Here is a 15,805-nt window from a genome sequence, read left to right on the forward strand (position 1 = left end):
TTATCGTTAGTAACAAAACCATTTATATTTATGAAAAAACAAAAGATACTCTTGAAACTTTCCTACTAGATAGATTTAAATCGTTCATTTACAAAAAATAGCAATTTGGTGATGTTACCTGTGCATGTATCTTTTTGATAGTAATTTTCGGTCGTTTCTCTTCAACTGGTGCTTCATTTTTGAACCATTTAATTTTGGTTGGCGGAGGATCGCCAACAACCTCGCATCGCATGTGAGCGACTCCACCAGCATCCTTGGAAATATTCGATAAGGTCCGTATGAATTTTAGAGTGCCACTTTTCGCCCCTGACACAGCCTCCATATCGGTTCTGTAAAGCAAACAAGAAAAACAAAATTACATAAAATTTGAAATATTTTCAATTAATAATCTGTTCAATTATTTTGCTGAAACAAAAGTATTAATTAGGTAAATTTCATACAAAATTGGCAGTATTTCATTGTTTTCTTTATTACACAACCTAATATATAACTTTCGACTTTATTCTTTAATTTTTTGAACTAGAAATATTGCAAAATGGCAGAGTTATTTATTAATTTCTTGCGTTAGAACAATAATCAATTTCTACCGATGATAAATCAATGATTCTCACTTTTGCAACACCCGTTAGAGAGTTCTCATTGAAATTGTATGAGCAACATGTTGTCACGAGAAATTGACCAAAGAACGTTCAGGAGTCGGGTGAAATTTTTTATCGGTTCTCGGTTTACATGCACCGTTTAGCATGATTGCAGGCATAGACAGGCAGCTGGTATGAAAATTCAACGATTATTATACCTTGTATTCGAATTTTTACAACGTGTAAGCGTCGTCGAGCTAAATATTTCCTCCGATGGCTGGGAGTTTGTTACATGTATTACAAGCGCAAAACATGTACTATAGAATCGTTCAAAAATGTCCGTCTATTAAATTACACAACGTAAGCGACGCTTTTTTGTTTTAATAAATTTCAAAATTAATTTCATTAACCCTTGAAAGGCGGAGCCTGGGTTAATTGTGAAACAAATTAATATTGTGGCTATTGAGGGTTAATTCTACCTCTCAAAAATTTCTAATTTTCAGTGGCAAATTTAATTAATACTTTATTAATTTTTAGTATTTTATCAATTCTTTTATTTTTATTTTTTGAATTCAATCGATTTGGCAAGTAAATAATTAGATTATTGAAAAAAGTAGATTTTTTTAAATTCAAAATTTCACGAATAATAAAATATGTGTTCATTAACGTATTAGTTTAGAAAGTCGCTAGAAATGGTATAAAAAATTCATAATATCGGTCGAGAAGTTTAAATTGACTTTATCTTATGTTCACCTATACATTCGCGCTACTGTAGAGCGCTCGTGAATTATGAAATTAGTTGTCCCTGGAGGATGTGATTAATTTTAGCGTGGCAACTTTGAAGAACCCTCGTAAGAATTTATTGAAACAAGCTATAAACTCGAGCACGCTCGAACTCACTTCGAACTTTCGAGTTGTTCAAGCATATTGAACTCGTGTTGAAGTAACTCTTAATTGTAATTTATCGCAGCACAACATCTCAACGTAATACAAATATTTCCTGTTTATCTTACGTTTCATTACGGAATGCGTTCGCTAATTCCCTGTCAGGTAGGTCTTATGCTTATTACTCTTGCTTAGATAGACGCTCGATAATTCCGCGTTTCTTAGAATTGCCTTACAGTTATTTAAAATTAAGCAAAAGTTATCTAATTAACCCTTGAATGGCGGAGCCTGGGTCAATTGTGACTTAAATAAAGATATTAATATAAAATTAAATATATAATTTTTTAATGAGTGGGTTTTATGTATTAAAAAAATAATTATTAAGGAAATAGTATAAAATTTAGAAAATTAAAACTGGGGCTCTCTCCATGGTCCGTCGTCTGATAGTTAAAAAAAAGGATTTATACCGTCCGCTATTTTTAATAATACAAAATATAAAATTGAATTGAAATTGGGAATCTCTCCATGGTCCGTCGTTTGAGAATTACGAAAAGAATTTAAAATGCAAGGTATTTTATATTTTTCGTTATTTTTAATAATATAAAATATAATATTGAATTTAAATTGGGACTCTCTTCATGGTCCGTCTAAAGGTTAACCATGGAACGTGTCAGTGCAAAAAGATACGAATCATAGAAGTACAACCACCTTCCTACTATTTCTCATCATTGGCTTAATCAAAATTCCTTCGTCAATCGAGCGAAAGTTTCAACGAACATCACAGATAAAGCTGGACTCCTTTAATGATCTCTGTTTCAAAGTTCCATTGTTAGCGAGCCAGGTTGGATGATGAAGCGGGTCCGAACGATCGATCTGCATGTGGGTGGAAACACAAGCCTCCGGGGCATACGATGTAGGATCATGGTCCCATAAAAATCCACCACGGACACTGACCACTTTCAACCATGGGATTCGAAACGAATCGTTTTAAAACACCGATGGAAACTTGAGATATCCGGTTGCAATTCCTTTTTTCTTTTGACTGGCTTCTATAGGGTGTGGTTTTTATTTTAAGGGGTATCATGTTACTTTATATTCTTTTATTTTAATTTTCTATTTTGTTGTATTATTATATAATTTTATTCGAAGGTTGGTTTCAGTTTTGACACGTTGAATGCCACGGGGGTCACTGGTGACCCTTGCAAATTACACATACTCAAATAATTAAAAGAAAACCATAGATTATTCTGAATAGTATTGCTATATTAATAATGTAAAAATGAACTATTTTCATTTTTAATAATAATTAGAGATTCAATATGTCTCATAACAAATGTTCATTTTCACTGCAGACAACGTGTTAAATTTATTGAAATTGCCAAGATTTTTAATTTTGGAATTAAATTTTATTTATTTAATAATTTATATATACTTATTTTGACACTTATTTTTTTTATTGTTCAACAAGTTTTAATTTTTAAATTAATATACCATAAGACCATAAGTATGACATTTAACAATTCTTTGATGTCATCAAATTCTATTATACTTCCATGTTTCAAAAATGATTGTTTTATAAATATATTCAATTTTCATATTGATTGATCGCTAAACTAACTAGGATAAGTCGATCGACTGAACTAGTTCGTCTGAAAGACGCAGTTGAAGCGCGTCAAGGCGAAACGCCCGATGGAAGTTGCAATCAATCGTGACTTCCGGTCGATCTCAACTCGGCTGGGAGAAAGTAATCGCGTATATTAGAGCAATATAAATCCGTGAGGGCGGACGTTGTCGCCACGACGCTGTGACTGGAATATTAAGTATGAATATGTTAATGCACTGCCACCCTATTCTTCTCACCCTCTCGCGAGTTGCAACACGACGAAATAATGCATACTGTGCGGACTTCCCCCTTATCGCCACGGTGATATACGATCATGGGGTCGCGTCTATTTACCCCGAGTGTTTCTGGAAATGGACTGTCCTCAAGATTTCTCTGTTCCTTTATTTTTTACCTTTCCACGAGCACACTTTGTCTTACTTTTATTAAAAAACAACCCTTTTGGATTTATTACAAATCCTTCGATGCAATTGCATTGTACTGTAAAATCAACCCTTTTAAAATTTATATGTTCTTCATGATTTTTAGGTTTTTTGAGAAACCACCCTCTTTGAATTTATTTAAAAATACCTGATAGAGGTACATTACGTTATGAAATTCACATCTGATATGAACAGCATTGTAATTAATTTATACCAGGTTTACAGGAAAGTAATTTACAAGTTTTTACATTTGCTTCTCTCCATTAATATAGTTTCTTTTTTCAAATAGTTCATATTTTCTATAATTCATAATATATTTTTTTTAAGATCAAAAATTAACAATGTTTCATTTTTGGCAGTTAAAAATAATTCTAATTCTAATAAAAGCATGGTTTTCTAGACAGAAAAAGAGATATTATAATACTGCAAAAAAATTGCAATATTGTTCATATCAGGTGTTGATATTTTAAAAAATCAAGTATCCTATATGTATTCTTCATGATTTTCAGTTTAATCTCTTGCATTTATATTTGATAAAAAACCACCCTCTTTGAATTCATTTAAAATTACTTAATAGAGCTACATTACATTATGAAATATTTCCTCTACATTGTGCATAATAAATAAAATTATCCAATATTCTTATACAGTCATTAAATCCAACATCCTCGATGTCATTTATCAAGAACCTTCTTACATATCCAAGTAACTCAACCGTACCATTACTCAAACCGGAAACACTAGCTCTGCGCAAGGAGCCAATCACCAAGTTTGCTAAGAGGGTGGTATGTGTGTTGGTCCTTAAATGCACAGACACGCGTACGATCGTGTGTTCCTCGTGTGTTTACACGATGGAACGTGATTGCACGTGGCCACCGAGAGTAACTAACCCCGTTGGATATTGAATATAAATCAAGTCATGATCAGTAAGTCATCGGTAAGTTCTCCTGCACCTGCGGCCCGCAGCGTTAACCGTTCTTGACGTCGAGATGCATTATTGCATTCTGTTGCAAGTATGCACTCTATAAGCATCTCATCAGAAAATTAGGAGAACATTTGCAATTTAATAAAATTTTTATTTTACTTGTAATTTTGCATTGGGGTTTAATTATGCTAGATACACTCCATCACAAAATTAGGAAAACACTTGTGATGCAATGCAGAATGCATAAGATTACGAAAATGCAATTTTTAAAAATTTCTATTTTATTTGTAATTTTGCATTGGGGTTTAATTATGTTATAGACATTCCATTGCAAAATTAGGAAAACTCTGGTGATGTAATGTAGAATATACAAGATTACAAATTTGCAATTTTTAAAAATTTCTATTTTTTTTATTTGCAATTTTGCATTGGAGTTTAATTATGCTACAGACACTCCATCACAAAATTAAGGAAACGCTTATGATGCAATGCATAAGATTACAAATTTACAATTTAAAAAATTTTTGTTTTATTCACAAATAGAAATTTTCATTTTCTAATACATTCTAAGAGAGGCAAAAATTTAATTACTGTTATTCTCTTATTATTATCATTGGTAAGAGTTTAGAAATGTATTTTATTTTTTTTGGAGTCCAACAAAGGGTTAAATGTCTGATTTATTATTTTATTTGAAAATCACGTTTATTTTCTTTCCAGTATAAAGTCTTTCACTCGGTGTTTAGAACTTTTGTTTTGATAAATCCACTCGAAGCTTCGTCATCAAGTGGTCGAACGTTTGAAACTAAACGGGTTATTTTTCCGTTGCTTCCTGCAATTTTCGCCTTTTCATCGAGGACTTTTCGTTGGTCGTTATGAAAACAAGAGTCGCTCGTCAGTCGAGCGGCTGATAAACTGAGCCTCCTCAAAATGCATAGAATTACTTTGCATGGTAAACACAGAAGCAATGCTTGCTCCCTTTTTTTATTTTCTCTCTATTTTACACCCCATCTAGTTCATGGCAAAATTTTCCGGACGATGTTTAATTTTGCTCGTGTCGTTCGACGTCGAATACCGCCGGGACGTCGTTAAACGCGTGCACCGGTGATTTCAATTCCCTTTTTGCTTCTTTTTTCCAGAAACATGCCGAGCGTAACTTTTTCGTCCTCGGTAATTCGATAATCCTCTAATGGCGATGGAGAAAATCGACCGAGACGGGAGGGTGGTTAATCGAAAAACACCGTGAATTATAAAGAGATTGTTGCGAATTAAATTTCATGACGTAAAAGTACTAGAAAATAGCATTTATGGTAAGGGAGTCATCGCGATAATTATAAAAATTCAAGGAGATAATTCATCTTCGTTTTTGTAACAAATTTTAGTGGGTATAAAATGACCCTACACAAGTCAGATCACATCTTTCATTGAATAATTAACACATTGAATGCCACAATGATTATGGGTATTTCTGTGGGACGCATTGAAGTTCTAATTATTAAGAATAATTAATTTTCAAATTTTTAATTTCAAGCTTTCTATCTGCTATTTTACATTATTTATACAATAGCAATATTGTAATAACAAAATTTTTGTTGTTGTTTTCTTTTAATTAAACATGTGTAATTTGCGGTTCCGGTGATTGATGACCCCCATGGCACTCAACTTGTTAATTTTTTTTATTCTCATGAAGTAATAATAAAATCGTACCTATGAGCACTTTAGTCCATTCACCGAGCAAACATGGCATTCAACGTGTTAATTAAATACGTAATATAGAAACTTCTAAAACGGCGGACCATGGAGAAAGCCCCAATTTAATTTTGCATTTCATATTATATTCATTTTCTAAATCCTGCAGTGTCCCTTATGTAACTTTTTCTAATGTTTTTGATGATTTTACTTAAAATCAAAACCTTAACAGATACTTTACTTGTAATTAAAATATTTGAAAAAAAAATCAGTTTAAGTTTGTGAAAAATAGCCCAATTCGAATGTATTCATAATTTGTCGATTATTTTAAGTCGAAGTTCAAGGTTTGATAAAAATGATCCAACATAATAAACAAATAAGAATTTCTCGTACAATTTTATTTACAATCAAATTAATATTTTGCAACAATATGCAATCTGCACCTAATCCATCGTGAATCACCCCCAATCAGAACGATCGATCGCCGCAGTCACCCACGGAAATATTTCAGTCCGAACAAAAGGCATGCTTACAAGTTCCGGTTAACAGGAGAAAAGGTGTTAAAACGTAGCTAAGACGGGGTCGACGAATCGTTAACACTTTGACGCGCCCACCATGTTACGTCACTTCCTTCGCTGCCGGTTTTAAGCAGTCAGAAGACCGTCTCAGACAGGGATTAGGCGTTCGCGGGGTTTCTATAAATAATGCAACGTTTAGCCAGGCTCGGAGGGATCGGTTTTGTCCCTCAACCCCCCCGGACACGGGAACAGCGTTTTAAAGTCGCCATGCAAATCATCGAAGAGGCGTTGGATTATCGAGAAGTCAATCCGTACATTTTGGCGAACCTATTGTTTCGTTTTATGCGATGTTGTGTGGGTTTAAGTGTTTTCTGTCGTGAAAATTTGTTCAATTCTAAATAATGGAGGAATAATCGGATATAAAATGAATATTTTCATGTACTTTGATTACAATTTTTAGTTAAATTATTATTCATATCTTGGTGGACCGATACAAGGTTGAATTAGAACTGGGGCTCTCTCCATGGTCCGCCATTTGAGGGTTGTGTATTTTAGGGGTGTTCCACAGTGTAAATCACATATATTCGAATAATTAAAATAAAATTATAAATAAGTAGGTATTATCGTGAATAGTAAAAATTTGAAGACTTAAAATTTGTAATTTTTCTTATGATAAATTATAGTTTCAGCATTTCTTAGGAAATTATTATTGAAACCGAGCAAATTATAATTTTGTAATTAATTATTCGTAATTTTCGTTTCATTAAATGATTAGAGCGAGCACGAAATAGATTTTAGAGAAGCATCGTAGATTTACGGGGCCATGTTACGGGGTGATAATGCGACAAACGTGATTGAAATTACGTGTCGTAACCGATCGTAACGGGGGCATTATGGTTACGATATCGTGCGTACACGGGTCGACGACTTTCAGGCAACTACATTATTCCTGAACGCCACGTGGCTCCATTAATATTGATGCACCGATTCTCTGGAACCCCTTCTGCAAGGGATGTCGAGGGAGAAACTGACAGAGATTCTGCTAGACGTTGTAGCGACACAGGCTTTAGCTCTCGGTGAATCTTGCGGGATCAATTCTTCCTCGATCCAAGCATTGTTCGAATAAATTTATTTCACCCTGAATATTCAAATGATCTGTCATACGAGACGATGAGTTTAGCCTTAAGTGTTTCTGTTGTTGAAAAATCAAAAATTAAAAAATTGGAATATTCTAAGATTTTAAGATTCTATACTTCTAAGATTCTAAGATTTTAAGAATTTAAGATTCTAAACTTCTAAGATTCTAAGATTTTAAGAATTTAAGATTCTAAGATTTTAAGAATTTAAGATTCTATGATTCTAAGATTCTAAGATTTTAAGATTCTAAGATTCTAAGATTCTAAGATTCTAAGATTCTATGATTCTAAGATTCTAAGGTTCTAAGATTCTCTGATTTTAAGATTTTAAGATTTCAAGATTCTAAAATTTTAAGATTCTAAGATTCTAAGGATCCAAAATTCCAAAGTTCCAAAATTCTAAGATTCCAAAATTTCACAATTCTGAAGTTTTTAAATTCCAAAATTTTTAAATACTAAAATTCCAAAATCCCAAAACTCCAAAATTCTATTGCGGCGCATGCAAATTATTCGTTGGAACAAAAAGAAAAAAGGGAAAAAATGATATAAAAAATAATTAGATAAACAGAAACTACTCTTGATTCTTAAACATTGAATTAGAAAATGTTTGCGACGTTGCTGGGAAAATTGTTCCACCCCGAAAATCTCAGATTCGACGAAGGAAACGCGTAAGCGAAATCCAAGATGAGGATCCGATTCGTTCGGAATTCCGATTGGCCCTATCGACGCTTCCTGGTTGAATTAGCCTGTCAGAAGGAAGGAGAGAATTCAAATTTAATCACGGCCACATCTCACCCAGTTCCACGACACACGGGAAGTGGCATTATTACCTTTCGAATCGAACCAATCGAGCCGTTTCCTTATTAAGCCCTGCGGCATTCCCCGGCTCTTGCTTTTCCATCGTACCAAACCCATGAAATCCTTCAACCACCCATTCCCCCACCTCTCCTCCCTTTTTTAATTTCACCTACATCTCCGATAGAAAATTTTACTCTTCCCCGTTTCTCATCTGATTCTCATCGATTTCGACCGATAAATATGATTGAAATATACGATCTTCTGTCAAAGGTGTTTTTCAAATAACTATCTTGGATTTTATTATCATGGTGTGATGGTAATAATTTTATAGTTGGGAAATTTGATTTTATAGTGTAATTAAAAATTTATATTTATTTTAATTAACCCTTGAATAGCGAAATCTGAATCAATCGAGACAGAAAATTACAAAATATATTATATTAAAATTGGGGTTCTCTCCATGGTCCGCCATTCGAAAGTTGAGAAGGAAACAAGAATAGGAAAATTTTATATTACATATTCGGACTTGTGATATTTTGTAAATAATCAAAAGATGAAAATCTGAAGATTTACTATATTTACGTGTGAAAAATTAAAGAAAGTAATATTCATTAACATACCCATTAGCAGTTGCGTCAAAAACATCGTTATAGTCTTCATCGGTGCTGTAATCCTGAACGTCAGGATCCAAATCCTCGATTTCGCCGTTTCCTGCAACTAAAATAATAAAAAAACATAACAAAATTTATAATTTAGATACTCATGCAAAAGGAAATATTGCAAGTTCAGGTTTATCAACAACAAATTAACACCTAAATTAATGTATACAAAACTAATCGTTGAAAAACTAATTCCAGTGCGAGGCATTATGTTTGATAAAAATGTAAAGCTTTTTTTCGTTTCATCGCGATAAGGTAGAGCAACCCCTTTCTCGGTCCCGACACCCGTCACCCTATCAGGCCACGATTTACCCCATAAGCACGCTAGACACACTCGGTGCCGCGTCTCAAGTTATCCAACTGCCTAACAATGTAACAGCTAACTACTTCGAACAACGGTAGCCGTTCGTTGTTTCGTACACCTGCGCAAATACCACATCAACAGCCGTCCCTTGAAGGGTCCTACGAACAAACGTCCAACCCTTCACCCAACACGGTACTAGAATGTATACGAGGATTTCGCGATTGACTTCTTCCGTCCAGCGTCAACTGGACTTAACTCACTCTATTATCACAAAAGAACTTTTGATGATAAGATATTTTATCGTAGAAATTGATTTATTTTCCTTTATTATCAGCTCTTATTTTAATAATCTTATTTCTTTACCTACATTTTAATTAATATTTAAAGAATTTTAAGGGGGTGCACTTGGCACACAGAGTCGAAAAGTCGATCTTTTTGTAGAATTTTTCTTATAAATAATGGCTAAGTGAAAAACTTCCTGTATTCGACTTTGTTCTTTAATTTTTTTAACTAGAAATATTACAAAATGGCAGAGTTATATATATTCATTAACCCTGAACCCACGTGATCTAAGATGAAATATTATTATATTAAACCTAAAATGAAAAATTCTGTTTGATTTACAGATAAAAATGTATTACTCACAATGTAGTGTAGGATTTTTAAAAAATGTTAGTAATTATAGAAATGGCGACACTTTGAAGACGAAAAATCTATTTTTATTTAAAAATTGAATTAAGAATTTAAATAATTGGAATTTTGAAAAACTCCTACGCTACATTATACAATAATTTATGGAGAATATTTCCTGAAAATTTGAAGAAATTTGAGAAAACAGTTTCAAGAAAAACCTAAAAAAAGCCTAAAGTGCTATAATTTAGCCAAAAATTTAAATTTAGAAATTTCCCTTAGACATTGCATTCTATACACCTCCAATTAAAAAAAAATTTTTTTAAATTGATTTCTTGAAACCGTCTGACAACTGTATCCCCATAAGTCAAGAAAAATAACAAAAATAGCCTGTTTCAACCCTTTCAACGATTAATCCATATTTTTATGTAGTTTAAAATAATCAGGTGATTTATGATTGGAAAATTTCAATCTATACGCAATTTCTCGTTGCACGACCTAAATCGCAGCATACTATGCATAATAATGCACCGTGACAAGATGGATTACACCATGAGATATCAGGTAATCCCATGATCTGGATTATAATGTGATTTGTCGCGAAATGACCAGTATCACTCCATAATCTCTGACATCGTGATCTAAATCACGTGTCATGATCCCTCTCATGGTGAGCAATAAGCTACCCTATAATTTCACTTACCCCCATGAGATTTGCAATATATGTATTCCCATAGATCTCTATCGATCGATGAAATATTATCACATTTAAATTGTATTAAAATAAAAATTCTAAATGAAGTGAAATTTTTCTACGATAAAAATTCTCTTCTCGCGTTTGTTAATTAAGACATCTGGTCGCTGGTTAATCGACTAACGAGCAATTTACCATGGAAGGTTTAATATAGATCGCAAGTGGAGAATGTCGAGGCCAGACTGCTCAATGTTGTAGCTAGGCGCCAGGCCAACCTATTAAATAATCGAGCGAATTATACGGCTTCCTGCATGCACCCCTTTTCACCCCTTTCCACCCCATGGTTCGCCTGCTACGTCAGCCGATCAGGTGCCAAGTGCAAATTTAAACTCACAGTTTCCTGGCTCTTACTATTCGCCCAACCTCCCCTACAATCTTCTTTCCACCCTCCAGATCGAACATGATAAAGGATATATCCAGTGTACATGGAACATTTTGAAAATAATGAAAATCCATGGAGTATTTCAATTTTCAAATAAGTGAGATTAATTTTGCCATTATATTAATTATTCGTATTTCGAATCTTATTGTTAGTAAGGACTCATAAGAATGATTTTTAATTAGGGTAATATCTAATTTAATTAGGAAGTATTAGGTGTAGAAATTAATTTGCTACCTTTAGCATTACACCTTCTTAATTACTAAAACATCAATTAAAATTTAAATTAATTATTCATTTACTTTTTTAGCGAAAATTTAAAAATTCGGTATTTTTATTGAGAAAAATAAAATTAAGTATTATTCAATTATAATTGAATAATACTTAATTTTAATATATTAATTAAAAAAATATCCATTAAGTACACTTGACCCTTAGGAATAAAATTTTACTTTAAGCTGTCAATTATTTGCAAAATTATAAAGGAAATTTAAAATCAAATAAATTTTTTATTTGTGAGTAGGATGTAGGTATTAAAAAATAATCAAAAGGAAAACCGATTTACTGAAAAATAAGAGAAAACAGAGATTATTTTCTCAATAAAGAAAAGAAGACAGATTATTGATAAATACGATTTAAACAATACATAGGTGGTTTGTTTATGAAACGTAGACACCCTGTATGAAACACGGGGGTGGAAAAGCGTGCACGATTCCCCGGAGTGTAAGGTCGGGAAATGATGTGAGCACGTAACACATAGGCAAGAGAGAGCCAATAAAATCGAACGCTATTGTATTCCCGCGTTTCTTTTTGCTTGTATTTATTTGTTTTCTTCTATTGTTCTCTCTTCGTCTACATCTATCTCTATCGATTTCGTTCTTGTTAAACGAACCTCGACGTGTCGGCTCTCGAACAGGCCATTGAAACGAGGATTTAATTTTGTGAAAATGTTGGTGTCTTGCTTTTAGTTTCGCAAATGTAATCGGATATAATAATAACCACCTTTTCAATCGAAAATTTTCATAATTAAAGGTGGAAATATCGAGCTTAATACACAGACGAAACATGTGTTCAGAATTAAAAAAAGGCTTAATTATTAATTTATCAAAGAAGGAAGATTAACTAAAATCAGCTTCGAATGAGAAATTTTATAACAGACAGTTTTCATCTTTTTTATTTTTTGGTCGGTAGAAGCTAGTTACATTTTGTTCCCTTCTTCCACTTTTTATCCCTCGAATTTTGTTCATTCCCGACACAGCCGTCCGGCATTTAAATTGCTGGAAAATTCCGGGGATTCGATGGTTACGTCTGGTGTCATCGATAACGAGCCTTTATTTCTACTGGGTGTCCTAGGTGTAAGTTCAGAATTAGGTATTAAAGTCCAAGAATCTAATTTCCACTCGAGACAAAGGAAATAGAGTTAAAGTGCCGTGCGTCGCCGACTTTCCGGCAGGATTTTTAATTTAATTTCAGTCAATCGCGACCCAAAATTGCAAAATATATCAAGGATATTAATCTAAAGTCAAATATATAATTTTTAAATTTTGAAGTTTAGGAAATTAAAATAATATGAAGTACAAAATTAAATTAGAATTGTGATTTTATTTATGGTCCAATAATTATAAGTAATCCTTATTCCCTTAGCAATTAGTTATTCTATCAAAAAGGGTGAAAATCGTATTTAAGATTTAATCCTTAACCCTTCGTCCCATAATTATCTTAATCCCCAATAAAATTTGGAGGAGGAATTTTCCAGCTATCCGAGCTGATACGCCATCGATTCGTTTCATGCTGGTAAAAACGGATTCCCGTCGGGTTTTGGCCGATTTGAGATTATTTAAAACGGTCGACGACTCGTTTTTCCGCCGCGTTGCGGCCTGTTATTGTCGCGTTAATACTTTCCGGTTTGCTGCGACGCCTGATCACGTTCCCCGGGGCTGAATTTATTTTTCGACTCGTCTGCTTCCGATACTCGTCCATCATGCCTATGTACTCGTTAACTCCGGCTCACTGGAATTTTCGATAATTCCTTTCCTTTCCTTTTTTATTCGCGGGTAAGCAAATCGTGTTTCACTGCTACCGAAGAAATTTCGATACCACTGATCGTATTAATTCAACTAATTTGTAATTTTACTAAAAATAAAACCAAGTAATTACTAAACTAATTTACTAATCATTAAACTTTTGTAATTTTATTAATTATAAGAACTGCTAATTATTGAAACAATTTGCTAATTACAAAAATTACTAATTACTAAATTTTTGTAATTTTAGTAATTACCAAAATTATTAATTACCAAACTTTTGCAATTCTACTAATTTAAAAAATTGCTAATTCCTAACCTTTGGTAATTTTACTAATTACAAAATTAATTTACTAATTCTTAAATTTTCATAATTTTGCTAATTAAAAACTATCATCGACTTCAAATCTTTTCTTCTAAAAATAAGTGCAATTTCCACTCTTTCGTTCAACCCTTTCAGGGCAAAATGACATCTTTTAAACATCTATGTAAAATCTCAGACGTCCACGAAAGTGTAAACAACCCTTAATTATTGTATGAATGAAATCACCCTTTGTTAGACTTAGAAACGTGTCAGAAGTGAAAAACATAGACACATCAGAAACAAGTGGCCATTTCTTCTGGTCCATCGCGATCGTGCCAGTTATTTGACCTGTCGATAGATAACGAAACTCAAACACAACGTGAAACGGATAGCGGAGTTGTCGAAGAAGCCCGAGGAAACTGTCCGTAGCAGTCGACCGATGAAAACACCCCCGTCGAGAGGGGTTGGAGAGAGGTTGTTGCCGACAAGCATGAACTTTCCCCGGGTCCACTGTTGCGGCTTCCTTCGCCGCGTTATCCTGATCCACCCTTGCGGAGAGCCTTCCTCTTCAGCATCTAATTGCCAAGTACCGAGCGGCAAAGTTGCCGGTGCCAATTGCAGGGGAATGAAAAATCTGACGAGCTTCAGAGCGATACGGGCTCTCCTGCAACTGGTATAGGGGTTGAAGATAGATAGCAGCATGTAGTTTGTTCGAATTTCGAATTGGCCATATTCAAAGTATTTTTTGGAGGAATTTTATATTAAAGAGTTGAATTAGAATTTGTAATTAATACATATTTTTTTTGATAAGGTAAAGAGGTAGACAAATTTAATAATTAAATTAGAATTTCACTTTCAAAGTGAAAAATGCAAAAAGAGGAATACGTAAATAATCATCTAAATCAAAATAATTCAAAAATAAATAATACAAAATTATAAGTAATCATTTACAATAGTTAGTCATTAGTGCAACAATTTTTAGGATAAATTTATGATGAATTTTAAATTAATTAAGAAAAGGGTTGTGATCGGGAAGTAGTTAGAACCACGAATAATTAGAATTTACGATTCGTAAATCTTTCTTCAAATTGGACAAAGAGGTAGATATAATTTTCTTTTACATTTTAACAAATGTAATGATTAAATCATCATTTCACTTCCAAAGTGAAAAATGATTAATACCAAAAGGAGCAATATTTAATCATTAAAAAATAATTAATAAAAAATTGTAAGTAATCATTCAAGATAGTTAGTAACTAATGTAACAATTTTTTAGAATTTTATTATGAATTTTAAAGTAATTAGAAAAGGGGTTTTGTTCAGGGACCAGTTTCTTAAAAATGTCACACTATATTACCAATTTTTTTTATTTCTATATAATCAAAGCCATGAATATTTTTAACCATGCCCAAAGGTCACACCATGAACGCCATAAATTAATCGCCAGCAACGTTCGTGCGTGTTCTATACACCATAATCGATTCCCACGACGATGGTGTCCCATGGTCGCAGATAATTCACATCGGAACTAGACAAATATATCTCTCCCCCCATGCCGGTTACTTAGCCGTTAAATGATTCTAACGAACCGTCGAACCATCACAATGGTCGTTCTAAACGCGAACGATATTTCATAGGGTGTACAATGCTCGTGAGTCGTTCGCCTTTTTATTTTGACAGCCACTCTGCGGTCCCTGGAAAATACAGGGGTGCCATTCTCAATCATCGACCTACAACCTTCTCTTTCACACCCCAAAACTTCCACCATTAATATTTGAGGAATTGTGTAGACGGTGAAAAGATGCGATTTGAAATGCAGCTGTTGAAATAGTATGCTGGTTCAAAGATCGTGGTCGAAGTTAAATTGCTTGGAAGATATTTATCTTTCATTTTTCTGATGTAAAAAAATCCCTTTTTATTGCTTATTTAGATCCAGTAAATATTTATAGTATCATAATTAATCATAGAAAGATCAAATATTATTTCTAATGTTTCTAATATTGTCTTTTTTAAAATTTTTGAACGGCGGACCATGGAGAGAGACCCAATTTTAATTTCACACCGTTCCACTGTTCCCAGTGTAAAGTTTCCTCTTTAATCTTTTTAGATTTAAATTATTTCTCCCATTTTTTATAAAAAATTGCCCCGAACCATTCTAATATTGTCTTTTTTTAAATTTTCG

The 15,805-nt window shown here is 33.2% G+C and overlaps 1 protein-coding gene across 2 annotated transcripts in view; it reads right to left on the reverse strand.

Annotated features, from left to right (window-relative positions):
• The window catches only part of LOC114877101 (tyrosine-protein kinase transmembrane receptor Ror), a 226,489-nt gene that overhangs the window by 32,867 nt on the left and 177,817 nt on the right, over positions 1-15,805 (reverse strand). For both annotated transcript variants that reach the window (XM_046286693.1, XM_029189254.2), the window contains exons 2-3: positions 9,190-9,286; positions 119-329 (exon numbers count right to left, since the gene is read on the reverse strand). In XM_046286693.1, coding sequence (XP_046142649.1) covers positions 119-329; positions 9,190-9,286 — 308 coding nt within the window. The remainder of the gene's footprint in view (positions 1-118; positions 330-9,189; positions 9,287-15,805) is intronic.

This window comes from Osmia bicornis, chromosome 8, assembly GCF_907164935.1.
Source record: "Osmia bicornis bicornis chromosome 8, iOsmBic2.1, whole genome shotgun sequence".
NCBI lineage: Eukaryota > Metazoa > Arthropoda > Insecta > Hymenoptera > Megachilidae > Osmia > Osmia bicornis.